The 19,677-nt window shown below is 38.5% G+C and overlaps 1 protein-coding gene and 1 pseudogene across 1 annotated transcript in view; one reads left to right on the top strand and one right to left on the bottom strand.

Moving 5' to 3' along the window:
- Positions 1-19,677, top strand: part of LOC140951303 (run domain Beclin-1-interacting and cysteine-rich domain-containing protein-like) — a 114,762-nt gene that overhangs the window by 45,533 nt on the left and 49,552 nt on the right. The window contains exon 13 of the mRNA XM_073400555.1: positions 14,457-14,518. Within this exon, the coding sequence (XP_073256656.1) occupies positions 14,457-14,518 (62 nt within the window). The remainder of the gene's footprint in view (positions 1-14,456; positions 14,519-19,677) is intronic.
- Positions 1,203-3,023, bottom strand: LOC140950793 (uncharacterized; annotated as a pseudogene).

Genomic DNA, 19,677 nt, shown 5'->3' on the forward strand with positions numbered 1-19,677 from the left:
CACCGCCAGTAACCTCATATTTGACTTAGGTCTAAACGTTGAGACCCAAGTCAAATTTAGAAGGATTTGTATGGAGTCATCAGAGCATAACTAGGCTAATTTCTCAGAGACAATTTGTCCCAAAATGCTAGTTTTTGGCAAGTAGGCCTCTTGGATGTTACTCTTTTCAGAATATCCTGACAAATTCCATAATTTCACAAATTAACACCTTACTCTTACCATATTTCATTTCTTACTATTTCTCCGTATTTATAATTAAATCAGTTCCACAACCACGACGCCGAGGTGTAAGCTCCGTAGCGTCTTGTTAACCATTGCAAAGTAGGTGTGTAGCATGCGTGTAACCCCTTTAGTCACAATCTCGACAGATAAAATCGTGAGTCATGAACGTGGAAGCGGAACTATACAGTAAACAAGACTACAGTCGAAACTCTCCATGCGATCACTCTCTTGCTTGAAATAACTACCGTGATTTGGGGGAGGGAGAACACGTTATTAACTAAGCTTATATTGATCTGTAGACTTTGCAGTCAATTGTATCTTATCAAAGGCTGGTCCTGCAATAAGCTGAAATCAAGCCACTTGGTAAATAGATTTTCGATGGGCAAGGCAAAATGAAAAGTCTACCTTGCATCTAGCTAGTACAGAAAGTTAAGAACCAAGAACGAGAAGTCCAAAGACTACTGCAAAGCTGATTTAAGACAACGTGTATTGTTTTTTATCACAATATTTCGGCTAGCCATACCAGCCTTCTTCAGGTTTACAGATGTTACTGAACTAATGTAGCAATCACAATTTATATAAATGGAGAATGTCGCAATAAAAATTGTTTAAAAGGGAGAGGCGGAAATGACGCACAACACAAAAACTGGAAAGGAAAAATACTAAAGAAATGGATTACAATAATTCGTCACGGCGGTTTAGGCCATGAGGTTCACGGGTCATGGCCTTATCTATCAAATGCGACTCCCTGGCCTTACGAACTGAGTCACGTGAAGAGTGAATTTTCTCTAGTGGGATTAACTGCATGTCAGTATGAGAATGGTTAGAGTGAGAGAGAAAGTGTTCAGAAACAGTAGTGGGTTTAGATTTAATGTTAGTTTTGTCGACTGCACGTCTGTGTTCGTTTAATCTGTCCTTGAGACGTCGCTTAGTTTCACCTATATATTGTAAATTACAACGGTTACATTGAACCATGTAGATCACGTTTTTAGTGTTACAAGTGATGTGTGAAGTGATTGAGCGTGTTTCGCCTGTAGCGTAAAAGGAATAACGTGTGAGGCCGTTAGTAATATATATGGACAAGTGGCACAATTTTGTCCACAGCGGAAGGAGCCTGGCGGAAAATGATTGTTGGAGATAACGGGTAATTGTGCTTTAACTAAAATGTCACGAAGATTAGGGCTACGTCTGTAAGCAACAAAAGGCGGTTGCTTAAAGACGTCTTTGCAACGGTTAGAAGAGTGTAAGATGTTAAAATGTTTGCGTAGGATATTAGAAATGCGTTGAAGTGCTGGTTTATATGTGACAACAAATGGTACAACATCGTCAGAAGCTTTAGGTTTAGTCTGTAACGCGTTGGTACGTGAAATATTAGAAACGCGTAGGAACTGTTCTTCTAAGAAATTATAATTATAACCACGAGCATGGAGATATGTTTTAAGTTCATTAATGCGATGTTTAAACTTAGCCTCTGTAGAGCAGACACGGCGGAGGCGGAGGGCTAAGCTGAACGGAATGGCTTTCTTAGTGTGGTGAGGATGGCATGATGAGATGATGATGAGAAGGTGCTGATGTTTATCCGTGGGTTTAGTAAATAGATCAGTTTCAATTATACCGTTATGTAGAGACACCATGACGTCGAGAAAGGGAACATTAGTAAGTGAGTGAGAGCTAGTGAACTTAATAGTGGGATGAATGTTATTGAGATAATCGACGAATATTTTCAAACGATCCGAACCTTCTGTCCAGATTGTGTGAGGCTGCCAAGGGTCGTTAGTGAGAGCGTTGGTTTCGAAGATACCAAGAAAAAGGTGAGCAAAAGAAGGAGCCATTTTAGTACCCATAGCAGTACCATGGATTTGAGGATAATGCTGTTGGTTAAATGTGAAATTATTCATGGTGAGAATCACATAGTGGAGAGGTCACATAGTGTCTCTGTGGGGATGTGTTTGTTAGGGCGGGTATCAAGAAAATGACGGTATGTATCAATTCCTTGCTTGTGTGGAATGTTGGTGTAAAGCGATGACACATCAAGAGTTACAAGAATAGCGTTGTTAGGTAGGTTACCGAGGTTAGAAAGTTTATTAAGGAAGTCAGTAGTGTCCTTAATGTGTGAATCCAATGTAGAGACGAGAGGGTAAATGTGGTAGTCAACAAATTGTGAGATTCGTTCAGTAGGGTGGCTGTTAGATGAAACTATGGGGCGTCCAGGATTTCCCGTTTTATGTATTTTAGGTAGTATGTAAAAACGTCCTGGTTTCACGTTTGTTTGTACCAGGTACTTTTTTAGTCTTTTCGTCAATGTAACCATCGTTAAACATGCGTTCAATGAAAACCGTAACACGCTGTTGAATAGTGTCAGTAATGTCCCCGTCTAGTTGTCTGTAGAATTTAGCGTCATTTAACTGTCGGTTGCGGTCGTCTATGTACCAGGATTTGTCCATAACAACTGTTCCTGAGCCTTTGTCAGCTGGTTTGATTATTATGTTTCGTCGCCTCTTGAGGTTGCGTAATGCTTGTCGTTCATCTTTGGTCAAGTTGTCAGTGATGTGATTACGGTTAACTGTAAGGATGTCATGATTAATGGCGTCTACGTACGTGTTAAGTGCAGGGTCTCAGTAGCAGGTGTCCATGAGCTTTTGTTATGAAATGGGTTGTGTTCGTTAGGTTTAGTGCTGTTTTTGTGATCGTGAAAATATTCTTTTAAACGCATGCGTCGCGTGAAATCGTTAATATCAGCAGATAATTCTGCCAAATTAATACGTTTAGGTGTGGTCCTCGCTCGCGGCTTAACCTTTTGCCCCACACCTAAACGTATTAATTTGGCAGAATGATCTGCTGATATTAAAACATATCTCCTTGCTCGTGGTTATAATTATAATTTCCTAGAAGAACGGTTCCTATGCGTTGCTAATATTTCACGTACTAAGGCGTTACAGACTAAACCTAAAGCTTCTAACGATGTTGTACCATTTGTTGTCACATATAACCCAGCACTTCAACGCATTTCTAATATCCTACGCAAACATTTTAACATCTTACACTCTTCTAACCGTTGCAAAGACGTCTTTAAGCAACCGCCTTTTGTTGCTTACAGACGTAGCCCTAATCTTCGTGACATTTTAGTTAAAGCACAATTACCCGTTATCTCCAACAATCATTTTCCGCCAGGCTCCTTCCGCTGTGGACAAAATTGTGCCACTTGTCCATATATTACTAACGGCCTCACACGTTATTCCTTTTACGCTACAGGTGAAACACGCTCAATCACTTCACACATTACTTGTAACACTAAAAACGTGATCTACATGGTTCAATGTAACCGTTGTAATTTACAATATAAAGGGGAAACTAAGCGACGACTCAAGGACAGATTTAACGAACACAGACATGCAGTCGACAAAACTAACATTAAATCTAAACCCACTACTGTTTCTGAACACTTTCTCTCTCACTCTAACCATTCTCATACTGACATGCAGTTAATCCCACTAGAGAAAATTCACTCTTCACGTGACTCAGTTCGTAAGGCCAGGGAGTCGCATTTGATAGATAAGGCCATGACCCGTGAACCTCATGGCCTAAACCGCCGTGACGAATTATTGTAATCCATTTCTTTAGTATTTTTCCTTTCCAGTTTTTGTGTTGTGCGTCATTTCCGCCTCTCCCTTTTAAACAATTTTTATTGCGACATTCTATATTTATATAATATTGTGATTGCTACTACATAAGTTCAGTAACATCTGTAAACCTGAAGAAGGCTGGTATGGCCAGCCGAAATATTGTTATAAAAAACAATACACGTTGTCTTAAATCAGCTTTGCAGTAGTCTTTGGACTTCTCGTTCTTGGTTCTTCAGTTATATTTTGGCTGATTAGATCTCTTTTGTAGAGATCCAACGTTTACAACTAGCAGGATCTTCGTCCACGATTTTTGCAGTTAATTTAATCCTTTATTACAGAAAGTTGCGCGTTTTTATGAATCGAGCATTGTTCTGTTTACTTTGAAAGTTTACATTCACGTGATTTTTGCGGGAACATCAGATATACCTTAAAACTGCGGTTGACCACCCCCCCTGCGGCAGACTCCCTTTTACTCGCTCTCGTGAAAGGTAATCCCTAGTTTCCAGCCTACACAAAGTACTTTCGTATATTGATTGAGTGCTGACTATCGTGATTAGGTAGTACTGACAATGGGCCATTTGCCCGATGATGTCGTTTACTACTGTGACCGGAATCCTTCAGGGGTTAGCTGTCTTGGCAAATTAGGGCTTTTGTTTAATAAATCTCGCTGGGAGTACCAAATTTACAGATGGAAAGAAAAATGAAAAGATCCTGTTTGTGGTAGTAAATTGACGTCATTCTGCAAATGGCCGACATTGATTAGGGTTAAGCATCGAAAATAATGATTTGGGTTATGCACAGACCATAAATGGAGTGAGTAATTACCTTATTTACTTTGTACTTCAAAGTATCTGCATTTAACTTGTTGAGGTGAGGCAACCAAACTGGGTTGACTATTCGGTTTTCAACCACTTTTCATTTACCAAAGTGTATTTAGTTGCAATTATGAATCATGAAATATAAGTTTAATTTTTTAAGTCCTGAAAGCTTTCAGTTAACAGTACACGTGTTCTCTGTACAAACACACTAATACTTGCAGGAAATGAAAGCACTGAAGTGAGGAGGACCTTAAGTTTATAGACAATCACTTGTATCTCACCTAAGGTTCGTCTTGAACCAACCTGAGATCAAGCTCTTTATTTCTGCATTGTTTATTTATGCACTGTTTCATGTTCTCCGAAAAATTTCATTCACTTTAGAGAGTGCAAATACCTTAAGTTTATAGATTATATAGACTTTGTAATCACTTGTATCTTACCTAAGGTTCGTCTCGCACCTACCTGAGATCAAGCTCTTTATTTCTGCATTATTTATTTATGCACTGTTTCATGTTCTCCGAAAAATTTTATTCACTTTAACATCGCAGGGACATCAAATAGATCTTGAGCTCAACACCAGGGCCCTTTGGGCTTACGTACCACTCAAACCAGTTGAATGAACAAAATCACGCCACCTCCATCAAGAATATTTTTGTATCTGTAGGCTTGTTTTTTTTTTGGCTCCACCCGCATTTATTACCTCTGTTGATGGATCAGTCAATAAAATACAAGTTAAAATTACTTTAAACTGTTCAAGATCGAACCACTCCGAGCAAGCCAAAAACGTGACGCACAAGGTGACCCGTTTTTGAGGTGTGCATGAGTAAGGGGCGTCCAGATTGGTTCAAATGTTACAAAATTTCACCCCTGGCAGGATTCAATGAGTCTTTGTGGTGTTATAACGTGGAGCCCAGATTTGGTTGAAATGGGCGTGTGTGAAGTTTTTTCTGTTCGTTTCTGTCAACTTCTTTGCCCTTGCTTCTCAGGTTCAAGTGCCAGTGGATTCAGAAGACAGTGACAAAGATGGGCACTTGAGAGGAGTCCTTTTCTTTGGGGTCATCGGACAATGATTTGGAACTGAGATCTGTCTTCTGTATCTTCTGTAAGCATGTCTATATTCATCTTCCAGTAGTTACGATCGTCGCAGTACTTTGTCCTTGCACCATTCCCTATCACCGTCACCATTTGGACGAAACAGCATGTTGTACCCATCCACTCTGTTTTTTCATTTGACTTGGCATTATGCTGTCACTGATGATGCCTTTTTGTAAGCAATGAGCATGACCTACTGGCTGAGGTAACAAGAGACGTCGATGAGTTGGTGTCATCATTCAAGTACTTCGTACTTTAATGTTTTATAGCGATACTCGAATAGTCCTCCAAATGGATCTTTCTCCTGCAGCCTTCTTAAGATTTTCCGTCTGTACCGCTCTTTCTGTTACTTCATTTGATCGAAGATACTCTGGTGAGCCGATTGTATTGTAAATCCTCACTCTTCAGGGAATTTCTTGAATTCATGGTTTTTGCTGAACAGTTATCTGGTGTTGCTCTTCTGTGGTCCGTTGTCTCTGACACCTTTCTCTTTTATTCCAAGTCTCACAAATATTTTCTGCTAGATGTTGGTGGTACAAGAGGCTGTGTTCTGGCAAAGTAGCTCTATTTCAAAGTACTTTGAATAAAGGTTAGTTACTAACAGTGACGTTTGGCCATCATATTCAAACAGGTCAATCCTATCTAGGTTATCCTGCAATTGTATGCTGATGTAAAGTCTCTCTCAGTTGTCGGTTGGTGAATGCATTACACGTTGGACAGCAACTAAGACCAACTGACTTGGGCAGTCGTTGGAGGCCAAACATAATTCCTGGCAAACAAAAGCGTTTGCTTTGCTCTCGTCCAAGTGTGCTCCATCAATTTCATCTAACATTTCATCTCTCGTGGTCTTGGGACTACAATTCAGTCTGATTTAAAAAACATACCTTCCTCTACACTCAGCTGGCTCGTCCCTGAAGGTAAGGTCAATAACTTGTTCTTTCTCTGAAGGCCATTCTTTCAAGACATACCTCATCACTACTCTTAATGTCTCGTCAGTACTTGAGCTGTTCTTCAATCACCTCAGGGTGCCGCTTTCAAATCCAAATTTCTCAACAAGATTTACTCCGATTAAGACCTGAAATGACCTTCTCTTTTCCTGGGACCTAACGTATTTCAAGGTCATACTTGATGAGTTTCAGCAGCATCCTCTGTAGTCTGGGTGGTGCCTCATTCACTGGTTTTGGAAAGATTGACTCGAGCCGTTTGTGATCTGTCTGGACAATAACTTTCCGCCTGTACACCTGTGTGAAACTTTTGCGTTCCCACGCAACAGTCAGCAGCTCTCTTTCAATATATACATACATCGTTTCAGAGGCACTTGGGTTTGCCCCCTTGCATGATCACACCATTAGGGCCAGTGCTACTTGCATAAAACAAATGCTAACACCCGGGCACTAGTGATGACAGACTTCAGTTTTCAAAAGCCACTATTGTTTTTTCCCACACAAATGCTTCATTTCTCTGTTTAAGTTGTGAAATTCGTTATTACCCATTGGCTTTGTTATCCCTTCCAAACAGTTTACCCATCTCGCTTGAGTAGATTCCTGGAGTAGGGGAGATTGCAAAAGGGCGCCTTGGAAATCAATGTCGACCCAAGGAGGTATTGAATGTTAAGACCATTAAGCTTTCATCATCCACTGTTGGCTGCCAGTACCCACTGCGTGCATCAAGGGAAATCAAACTCTTAGCACCTCAAAGTCAGGTTGAAGCCTCTATAGTAACCATTGGATAGTGTGGTCTCTTGCGTGCTTTGTTGAGGTCTACACCAAACAGCAAATCACTTGGCTTATACTCCTGTCCTACTCAACTTCTTATATACTCAAACGAAGTCATATCTCCAGTTCCTTCAGACATTCTCAATACATCTGTCTCTCTTAGGGCCTACCCCCCAAAACTTAAAATGTTAAATATTATACCTATCTTCAAAGCTGACGACAAGAGCGACACTTCTAATTGTAGGCCAATTTCATTATTATCAAATTTCAATAGAATCTTCGAAAAAATTATGTACGACAGAATGAGAGACTTTATTGAAAAGCACAGCCTATTATATTCGTCTCAATATGGTTTTCGTCAAGCTCACTCAACCCAACATGCTATTCTTGATATTGTAGAAACTATACAAACCAATATGGGCAAAAAACTCTTTTCAAGTGGTGTTTTTAATGACTTAAAAAAAAGCCTTTGACACTGTTAATCATACTATTTTACTTGATAAACTAAATTATTATGACTTCCGTGGAATTGTCAATCAATGGTTTTCCTCTTATTCATCAAATCGCACACAAACTACTGAAATTGGCTCTCATATATCTAGTAACCTAAATATCAATTGTGGCGTACCCCAAGGATCTATCCTAGGTCCACTTCTCTTCTTGCTTTACATAAATGACATCCAATATTGTTCGAGCAAACTCCAATTTTTCCTTTTTGTTGATGACACTAACGCTCTTTATGCTCATAAAGATTTAAAGACACTGGAACTAACAGTAAATGCAGAATTACACAACTTGTTTAACTGGCTGACACCAATTAAGCTTTCTCTGAATATTAAAAAAGTCAAAGTAGGTAATTTTTCGTCCATACCAAAACAAACTCAACTAAGATCCCCAGGTTAATGTTTTTGACAATGAAAGCAGTAGAAAGGTTACCCTTGAACGCAAAAACTTTATTAAATATCTTGGACTGTTAGTCGATGAAAATCTATCTTGGAAGACCCATATTCAATCTGTTGCGAAAAAAATAAGTAAAACAATTGGGCTAATTGCGAGATTAAGACATATTGCCCCCACTTGCACCCTCCTAAATATTTATCAGTCACTAATTACACCTTATCTAACTTACGGTCTTATCTCTTGGGGCAACGCGTGTAAAACTTTCCTTGACCAAATTCTTGTCCCTCAGAAACGCGCACTGCGTTTAATATATTTTGCTGAAACAAACGACCACGCAATACCTTTTTTTTCAATTCAAAAATTCTGCCTTTACAGTCTCTATATTATGAATCCGTTTGTAGCCTTATGTATGATGTAAATAAAAACACTGCTCCGGATAATATTTTGAAACTCCTCTCTCGAATTTCTAGTGTTCATACTTACAATACAGGTGCCTCGACCTCTGAACATTTTTATACTAAAGAATCTCGACTCAGTGTCAAACGAAATGCTTTTTCGCGCGTTGGGGTCAAAATTTGGAATGGGATGCCTCAAATTCTTAAAGAAAGACCGAAAAAAAGCTTTTAAATGATCACTAAAAGCAATACTACACGATATCCTTCAAACTGGAGACTCTTATATTGATGTGGATACGATTATTGTGAAAATGAAAAAGTAATTCTCTTGTCCTTTATTTTCATTTTATTTTATTTTTAAACTTTCACTTTAATATTGTCCTTGTGTTCAAGTAGAATAGTATTTATTTACTGTAGAATATGTATACTTATATGACGTCTAATTTCTTTGTATTTGTCTAGTTTGTAGTAAATTATGTAGCCTGGCCTGCCTGGAATAGCCTCGCTAGTTGCGGGACAGTCCCAATGTATTTCTTTTTTTTTTTTGTTATATTTCCAAATTTAAATAAAGTTAAAGTTTAAAGTTCTCTAAAGTTAAAAGGTCTCTTGGGTCATTACAAATTCAAACATTCTTTGAGGCTGGAGCGCTTTTTTTCTTGCAATGGTCCTTTGTCAATCACTGACATAAATGAAACACAAGGGGTGTGTTCCTCTATATATACTGATCTAGGGGTGGTTCAGAGGGTTCAGTCGAACCCTCTCTGAAACTGGAAGAAAGGAAAAGAAGTAGGAAAAAGACTGTAAAAGTTTAAAGATAATTAAAAGTGACGTTGAAATCCAAGACCTTTCGCGCTATTCATTTAACTTTTCATCTCTCCTAGAACCTACTGGCCACTATAGTAATGAACATTTATTCTAGAAGCATGCCATTAATTTGAGTTGGTGGATGGCCAACAAGGCGAAGCAGAATTGCATATGAAAATATCATAAATGATTCAACCAGCGATCAATATATTTTTCCAACTTTCTTTGCCGTTAAAGAAAACTGGGGGAGACAAGAAGCTTCCAAATTTCGCGTGTTGCCTGTCTATAGTTCATTGCTTTCTCCCCCGAAAGGAATTTTGTCTAGACGCATTTCCTGCCGTGGTTATTTCACAATCAGCTGCTGATCTTTAACTCAGGTCAAGTAGTAGAAAGGGTGTCATTGGCTGTGCTGCCGTGAGGCGCTTTAAGTCTGTTTTTGTCAAGGGCGCAATATCGTATCTTTTAAGGCCACTGCAAGCCGTTGCTAGGGAGAAGTCTTTAACCTGTACCTTAATATAGTTACGCGTATATGTGACGAATTTTAAACAGTGGTCTCTAAGTGATCGCTTGTTTCAGACTGTGACGTCATCAGAACGCGCCCATTGTCACATGACCCAATACAGAAATTCGCATTTTTGCTGAGTAACACATTCCGGCTCAAAATTTAATCTCATTAATATCCTTATGTAGATGGCAAAAAATTTAAGCATGGTTTTTTTGTTTGATCAAAGCTGAAGAAATCAGAATGAAGCGAGTGTTCACGAACCACACTTTTAGACATAACTTTCTCTTTTTTTGGAATTTTCGCTAAACGCATGCTTACCTTTCTTAAAAACTCGTGGGAACGTTGTTTAGAAAATGATCAAATGGTTATCAACCCGGGCTTTCCCACAGTAAATTGTAGGAAATGATAGAAATTCAGATTGTTTATCCATGTATTTAATATACTATCTTTTCTCTGGAAACACAATACTTTTCTGCTGTTTATTGCACTTTATTAAATAACAGTTGTGTATTTAGGTATATGTTTATAGAAAAACAAAAAACAAAAGAAAACAAAAAAAGAAAGATCGAAAAAAGGTGCTGAGCAGGACTCGAACCCAGCACGTTCGGCTCGTTGCAAGTTTACCTAAAACATAATTATGTTTTCTATGTTTTCTTATCTCAATTTCCGCTCTTATTTCAAGCTTACGTTCAAAACCACATCCATTTTTGGCTCATACCGGTTCTTAAGAATACCATGGCATGATAGTTTCTCCCTTTCAGATCACTTTCAAGCAAACAATGCACTCTTTCATAAGAATTTGATCGCACCCAACTTCAGCGCGCGTCTGCTTCTTCAGAAGGCACTCTCGAATTTGGACTAGCCTTGACCCGATGTCCGTCTACTACGAGTGAGCGAGTGACTAATTTGCATATCCTAGTCCCTGCAATAACTCATAGTCACTCGCGCGTCCCCACGAGTTAAAAAGGACTTAACTTTTTTCTGTTCGTGAAAAATGTTTTTTAGTACTATCACCCGAAGTTTCAAGCAACACGCATAGCCAGCTCACCAAACTGGCTAGAATGCCTCAACGTGTTTCCCGAAAGATTCAGAAGGTGGCCCATAAAGCTCTCATAAACGTTTTTAGCTAGTGTTCTCAAAGCTCCTATAACTTTTTGACTTGAAAGAAACTGAGTTGAACATTTTTGACAAAAATGGATGAAAACAGAACTTAGCTGTAAAGGTGAATCTTGCAGAATAGTTACCGAGAACTCTAGCGCACATTAACGTAGGAAATCATGTTTCACCCGCTCAACCACAGGTGTCCCAAGCTTGCGTTTCGAGTGTGGAATGTAAATTTGCTTTCTCACAAGAGAGGCGGTGTCGCATTACAGGTGGCCTTTGAGACATTGTATGAGAAATAAAATACTGAGTTTTGCAAACGCTAAATAATATCATTGTATTGTACCTTTTCTTCTGTAAAATAAATATAGGAGACTTACCTTTGATGTATTACCGTGTTTTTCGGTTGTGAATTTGATTCAGTCGTTTTTTGGCTGTTGTTGTGGGACCCATGTAACTCCCCTCGTAATACCGAGTAAAGGCTGCGCAGAAAAACAGCCAGTGGCCCGGACCTTGTCTACTCGAAAGCGGTTTGCGGCGCGAAAACTCATTGAGTCGCAGATTTTTTGCTATCATCGCTACACCTCAGTAAATGTTTATCTTATTTTACAAAACTTCCAATTTTGAACTAAGGTTACATTGTAATAATTACAAAGTTAAATTATTATTTTTTTAAAAATCTAAAAGTTATTAAGTACTCATTTCTAAAATCAGGCGATTAAAATAGGAGTCAGTCGATCCATGTCTAATTTCGGTCGGTGACTAGATTTCTGTGTCGATTGTATTCTGTGACCTTCAGTTTAGGCAAGGACTCAACCGCTGCAGAGAAAGATTTGATAGCAAATTTGTCTTGGTTGACTGCTGTTTTCAGATTTCAGTGCTAAAATTCGCAGCAACTTTACCTTTTTTAATTCGTTAATTTACATCTGAGAACTTAAATTTCAAATTTTTCTGGGGAGCATACCCTTGGACCTCTAGCATCTTTCGCCTTTGGCAGACGTTTGTGCTGACCCCCTTTCGTATATTTTCCCCAGATTCTGAATACTCAGAATTTGTGGTGGCTCATTATTATAGCTGATATTTCGTCCATGACTATTGTTTGTTCTTTCAACTTTTAAAATTTAATTCTTTTTTACTGAAATGCGTCCTGTCGTAAAGGAATAAGTAGATTTATATATATATGAATATATATATATAATATATATACGTGTATGTATATATATATATACACCCGTTTTCAAAAAGGTTTTCATATAGAGAGATATATAGATAGATATATACTTTTGTTTTCTTGCACGTGCGCCCGTGTGCATTTACACTTGTTATTGTCTAACTTGTGAAAAAACTTGGTTCAACAATAATTTTTCTTTTCGTCAGGTTCTTTGTTGCAATTTGTCAATTAAAAAAAAAAATGGCGAATATTGTCTGCAATTCTCTTGAAAATTTAAGAATGAGGAATTCGGTCACTTGTAGGTCATATCATTGTTGTAGTTACAGGATAAGGGGAGAAACGCAGATGAAATGAAAAAAAAAAGTGTTTTCGAAACCGCTGAGAAGGAAGATGTGACGGTGGATATCCATATTGGATATGTGGGAAGGAGCAACAATATTATAGCAGTTGATTAAAACGGACCAAGACGTTGACTAGGTTCATAGAAGTAGATTTTATCATAACCATGATGAGCGGGTCATATATATTAATGTCTCACCTTTTTCGTGTAAAATCGCGGCCTGTAAGGCAACGTCTCATTGAAGACAGAATAAACTCTCGGCCACAAATGCTTTCAAGTTAGTTTACAGTTTCTCTTAAGCACGCCCCTGGACAGCGCATTTTTTAATACACTCCATCAATAAAAATGCTTCGTCACTTGCTACAGATGCCATGGCATTTGGCCTACCAATTTGATGACGCCGTATAACTCGTGGATCGGCTGCTTCGCGGGATGTTTTCCTCATTCCCAAAATCAGCTATATAATTCGCCATTACAAGTTTGTATCGCAGGGGGGCATGTATTTTTCTAAAAAAAAAAAAATCAAAACGACATTTCAAATTGGAACAAAAACCCCGACGACGAAAAAATTTATCGTTGAACCGAGTTTTTCACAAGTTGGACAATAACAAGTGAAAAATACACACGGGCGCACGTGCAAGAGAACAAAAGTATATATCTATCTATATATCTCTCTGTATGAAAACCTTTTTGAAAACGGGTGTGTATATATATACATAAGACTCGCCTGGACTCCATGAATGAAAAATCAAAACATTGTAGCGATGAACATTAGTTTTTTTAAAAACTCATCGGGATTCTAGGATTTTACACAGCAGAACAGCTCAAAAAACCTGATTATTGCAGTTGATAACCTTGGGAAAATAGATAAATAATACAGAACAATATTCTGTACAGTTTTCGGCTTGAACAAAAGTAGCAATGAAGGAGGGAATAGAAGGCTTTGGTTGCTGCAAGAGATTGTGACAGGCATTGCTTATAAATAAGACACTGAATAACCCAAATGTCTTTTGTAAAAAAACAGATTTTTTACATAAAGAAACAGCTTTTTTACAAAAATATATTTTGTAAAAAAGCAGCTTTTTTACATAAAAATGATGCTTTTTTACAAGGACCGTTTTTTTATGCAACATATATATAGATATATATATGGTTTATAAAGTTCAAAAGGGACATATCTAGGTGTCTATCCAAACAGATGTTGCGACACACATGTTCACCGATATCAATAGAGGATACTGAAACACGTAAAGAAACCTTTGCTGGTTCAAATAGTTTTGCGCTAAATTTAGTGATTGCTCAATGGTATTCATGCAACAACACACTCGTTTAAAAGATTTTCATTAGCAATGCTATTATTTTGTAAGATTGCACTTCAGCAAGATGAAATATGATCAAGATTTCCCTTAGGACAAAGACAAATGTCCATAATGTAAGCTGGTGTCCGTACTAATCAGGAGTCAATTAAATAAAACTTTTACACGTGTAATTTACAGTTGTAGCTATTGTTTTAGAGTCTGAGAACAATAGCTACAATTGTAAATTAAAGTGTGAAAATTTTATTAAATTGACCCCAGGTATCTGTAAGGCGGAGTTCGACCTTAATAACCTTAAAGTTATTAAAGAAAGATTCATATTATTTTGGCGTCTCTTCCTGGGAGAGAAAGCCGTGTAGAATAACTTTACCTAGCACAAAGGAGAAAGAAGCCGTTGTGGAGTTTTGGCTGTTTTAAAGTTGCTTTTCTAATGCTTGTTGTGCATTTTTGATAGGATATCCGACAGCAGCTTCATTTCTTTAAAACCTTCATGCTGACATGCCGTAAAGCCAACGAGTGAGTGATAGTATCAATGTTAACAATACTATTTTATCATTTGTATTGCAAACTAGCGCTCGAAAGGTGACTCGCTCTGTGTTTGCAAATGAAATACAATCCTTATGAACAATTTCTTATTTTGGGACTGGTTATGATAAGCCATTCTAAGTATGTATGGCAAATGGACAAAATAATACTTAAATGCTTGTATTAAATTGAAACACAGTAATAGTAAATAATTCCACACTTGTGCTCTGGTAAAAAGGGTGCAAATGATTTCCTTGATTGCATTTGAGGTGGCATTATGTTATCGGTTTCTTGTTTCTTGGTACGTGTATGCGCAGAAGGGTCGAACTTATATCTGGGCCAGTGATGTGGTCATGTTATAGTTGTCAATTGATAACTGGTTTTGACAGCTGTCGTTTCAGCCTTATATGAGTGCTTGCTGTAAAAGTAGCATGGTATTTGCCATTTTTATCCAAGTAAGTAGGCTATTTTACATCGGCTTACATGTAGATGATGGGCGGACTGACGGAGATACGGTCATGTAACTACCAATGAAATTTCTCGCATCCATGGTGCAAGCTCCATTAAAAAAAACAACAACAACAACACACACTTAAGCAGAGAATAACCTCTGGGTTCGTGAAAGGACAACTAGCCCAATTTCAAAATGTCAATTTTCTTGTTCATACGCCTATTCACAAATGGCAGACACGCGGGAAAAAACTTGTGACTAGTCATGAAAGCGAGGCGTTGCAGGATAAACAAAAATTGCAAAGGAAGACTTTCAACGAACTTGCAGAGCGTTAAGCACGAATTCCACCCTGTAAGAGAAGGTAACGCGTTATAGGGCGTTAATCGCTGGTTCTTGAAGGAGTAAAAGGATCTTAAGGTTCCACATCGATTAAATATCGACCACACGGAGAGAAATTTATTTCAAAACAGAAAATCGAAAACGCTAAATTCACATGATTGCAAACGTCTATTCAAGTCCTTAACACTCCCCCCCCCCCCCCCCCCTGTTGACCAGATTATTATTTGGCTACCTAATTCTATCTGGTCAACAAACCCTTACATACTATTGAGAAACCTAAACTCAACGATAATTCGTAGCAAAGTTCAAATTTCATTAAGCCAGATCCTTTAGCCAGGTTTTCCTTCTTCGGTCGGCCTCAACGGCGACTTCTTGTCTTGGACAGTTCCGTGTAGACACTGGTTGCTCAGTTCTCACTTCAGTGCTAACTGGATCAGGATTCCGGCTTGAGCTCGCTTTGGTTTTGTGTTGGACAGGAACTTCGCACTGCATCTCTAAAGGGTAAAGCCGCTGCACTGGGCACCTGAGTCTCGTGCATTTTCCTCCCTTGCTTCGGACTTGGACCAAAGCTCCCGTGGTACAACCGTCAGATCCAACGATGAGATCTAAAGTCTTGGCAACACGCCATTTTCCTCTGGGCTGATCTTCTTCATGCACAACAACTACATCTCCAACAGATACAGTTTTGATAGTGTCATTCTGATTAAGGAAATGATGGGAATTTTGTAGCTTTATGAGGTACTCATTTCTCAATCTTTTCCAAAAGTGGTTCAGAACGTTGCTGAGGTGCTGCATACATCTGCATAATCTGGAGTGTCGCTGGTGTTGCTGTCTGGAAGGCTCATTAGGCCTCACCCACATAAGAGATGCGATAGGGTAAAGGGTTCTTTAGTATACTCACCTGACACGTAGGACAGAGATCTACAGTTAAGTTTCATTTCCACCTCCATGCTACTGTAAGCAATTCTTTATAGTTAAGGGTTGCACCGCCAAAAGTCTTCTTCAGACATCTCTTAACAGATCTTACAAGTCTTTTGAATATGCCACCCCACTAAGGGGCCTTTTCAGGTTAAACGGCCACTTCATCCGTGCATTGGCAAAGTATTGTTTCACTCCCGGGTTGTTCATCAGTTTCATGATTTCTCGCACTGCTGACTTGAAGGTTTTCCCATTGTCAGACACCACCAAACAGGGGAGTGCTGCGATGGGCAGGGAATCTTCTAAGACTTCTCAAGAATGCGGAAGCTGTAAGGCTGGGTACGAGATCCAAATTAATAGCTCTGGTAACACAACAAGTGTAGAGGCAGATCCATACTTTCTGCTGAGGGCCAGAATGATTTTTGACATAGAGATGTCCCGCAAAATCAGCTACAGTGTAGGGAAATGGTGAGCATTCCTTTATTCAAAATTATGGGAGTACACTTGTACAGTAGCTTTGTAACCAACTGTCTGCCCTTTATGATCCAAAATCTTGCTCCTAGTTCTGTCAGAGAGGACTTCACACCACCATGCATAACTCGTTTATGGCTGTCTTCGACAATTAAGGATGTGATGTAGTGGTCTTTCTCCAACAAAATGGGGTGCTTGACTGAAGTTGGTAACTCCGCCTTGGCTAAGCGTCCAGTTCATCTCATAGTGCCCTGATGATCGCTGAAGATGCCAAACTGCTTCTTCCAAATATCGAACTTAGGATTCTCGCTTAAAGGCTTCTGTAATTCAAAGGGTTTCTGCTACTGCAATATCTTGATCCGTCGACTCGTCTGGTGAAAAGGTGTTCTTTTTCAGTAATAACTTCATGATTGTTAGAAACTTTAGAACAAGGACAGTAACTCTTTTAAGTCTCTGCAGGTTGCTATAGTCTTCTGCTCTTATGATCTGTGCTATACCGCAGGATTCAACTGCTGCAAGCTTTACGGATGAGGTTTCTCTTTGGCACTTTGCCCTTTCCTCAGCTCTGATTTCTGTAGAACATTCTTCTGGTATATGTGTGCTGTCGAACACGCTAGCACTGGTTTCCTTAAAATTAGTTAACCACTTGGGGCCCTGCAACCACAGGGCACACGGAGATTTGTACAGGATTCAATCCTCTGCAGTGAATATTGGCTGGGTTATCCTTTCCGTTACAGTGTCGCCAACTACTCGCTGTACCTAATGTACTCAAAATGCCGCATGTATCAAACGCTTTTGAAGATTACACATTGTTATAAAACCACCAAATAAAAAAGAAACATGATAAATTCTTTATTATGTTGAAGCATAACCCTATTAATGTTCATTCAAAGACTCCACAGCTCACAACCGGCTGGCCGTATAGGTGATTTTGGAAAATTTTTTAGCGATTTTGCTAAAAGCCCATGCGTGTTTCGATTGTCCTGAATATTTAATGAGTGCAATTTGTATTTCAGAATTGTGAAATACTGCATTGTGCTCGAGGGCTGTATGATAAAAGCAGCGCCTCATAGTACTGTTTCACCTCAGATGTGATGTATAAGAAGAATAAAAGGTTGGTTTACACGCCCCCAGATTTGTTAGCAAGATTTTGTAAAGCAAACCTGTCGAACGCAAAAAAAAATTCGGCCTGATTTGTTTTCCAAGAATTTGTTTTCCAGGCCTAATCTACTGTGATCAAGAGCCATTATGGCTCTCAAATGTGATCGAAGATGATTGCTATTTTTTGGGTGTACATATAAGGTTGTCACCTCGATGTAAGATTTGGTTCACTCTTAGACTGATTGCAAATTATTTTTCTCTAAAATCACTGAGCCTTTCCCTCAAAAGTCACATGAATGTGCTCTAAAGTTAATTGATTTGTGGAATACAAGTTTATTGTTTGATTTAAATCATAAATTTATTAATGGGAGCTTCGCTTTTAGCCCTAGCTAAATCTATATATTGATATCGAAATTGAACGTGTGAATGAAATTTTGTTCTTGCGAGTTATACCTGATGATCACTTATCATGGAAATCTCAAATACAGAACGTAGCAAGAAAAGTCTCAAAATCAGTAGGCATTTACAAATCAAGTTTCTGCCTTAATAAGACCTCCTTATGTACTCTCTATTGTAGTTTAGTTTATCCTCATTTACATTACCGTGCGAGCGCTTGGGGCTCAATTTATCAGTCAAATCTTAAACGTTTGATTAATCTTCAGAAACGGGTTATTAGAATAGTTTCCAGGAATTCTTTTGATGCACATGCCAATCCTGTTTTTGTAAGCTTAAGAATTCTAAAATTTGAAGATATTATCAAACTCCAAATAGGTAAAGTTATGTACTTTTATAAAAATGGCTTTCTTCCTGACAGTTTCAATGACATGTTTTTGCTTAACTGTGACGTACATTCATATAACACTAGAAGTAAGAATTCCTTTTGTTTGCCCTACTGCAGGACAAATGTAAGGAAATTTTCACTTCGTTTTCAAGGGCCCAAAATATTTAATTCCCTTAGCCCTGACATTCAAAATCCCTCTAGTACTGCTTTCTTTAATTCTAAACTTAAGTCATTTTTTTTTGGTATAAGCACACTATAGGTCTCCTAATGCTTGTTTGTAGATTTTCGCTTCTTTCGCTTTTTTTTTCTCATTTATTCTTGTATTATTTTTTCTCACCTTTTCTTTCTCGTTTTTGCACTTACACGTTCAGCCTTTTCTATTTTTATCCTACTTAATGGTGATTTTCTATGTTCCAAACAAATTGTGTGTACTTAGAGTTTAATTGCCGATGTCACCATTGTAATTATCAATCAGATGACATAATTTTAAAAGGTAGTCCTATACACAAGCCTTATTGGCTTCCTTGGGCTCCCTTACCTAATCTTTTTTTTTAAATTTAACATGTATATTTTGTGTGTTTTGGCAAAATTATAAGAAAACAATAAACAATAAATGTCACGAATGAGCGGTCTCTGGCGGCCGAATCTCAGTAAGCAGATAGAAGACCTTGCCAGACAATGGAAAACTTGCATTAAGACGAAGTCTAACCATGCAGAGCCCATGACCCTTTAACCCGAGCATCCATTCCAAAAAGGTAGGAGTAAGTAGTAGTAAGAAATAGTAGTAAGCTATCTTTTTTAATGGAAAGGACAAGAATTTGTCCTCGTGGTAGACTACTTCGAGCAATATTGTGAAATCGAAGTACTTCAAAGTGCACCTCTCAAGAAGTGATCAATCACCTAACAGTGCTTTTAGCGCGCCATGCAATTCCAGGAACCATAGTATCCAATAATGGACCACAGTATTTCTCAGCGGAATTCGCCAAATTTCCAGAAGTCTGGGGATTTACACACATTACAAACAGTCCAAAATACCCCCAAAACAACAGAAAAGCCGAACGTATGGTACAGACGACTATATACCTCCTA

The sequence above is a fragment of the Porites lutea genome, chromosome 10, assembly GCF_958299795.1.
Source record: "Porites lutea chromosome 10, jaPorLute2.1, whole genome shotgun sequence".
NCBI classification, from domain to species: Eukaryota; Metazoa; Cnidaria; class Anthozoa; order Scleractinia; family Poritidae; genus Porites; species Porites lutea.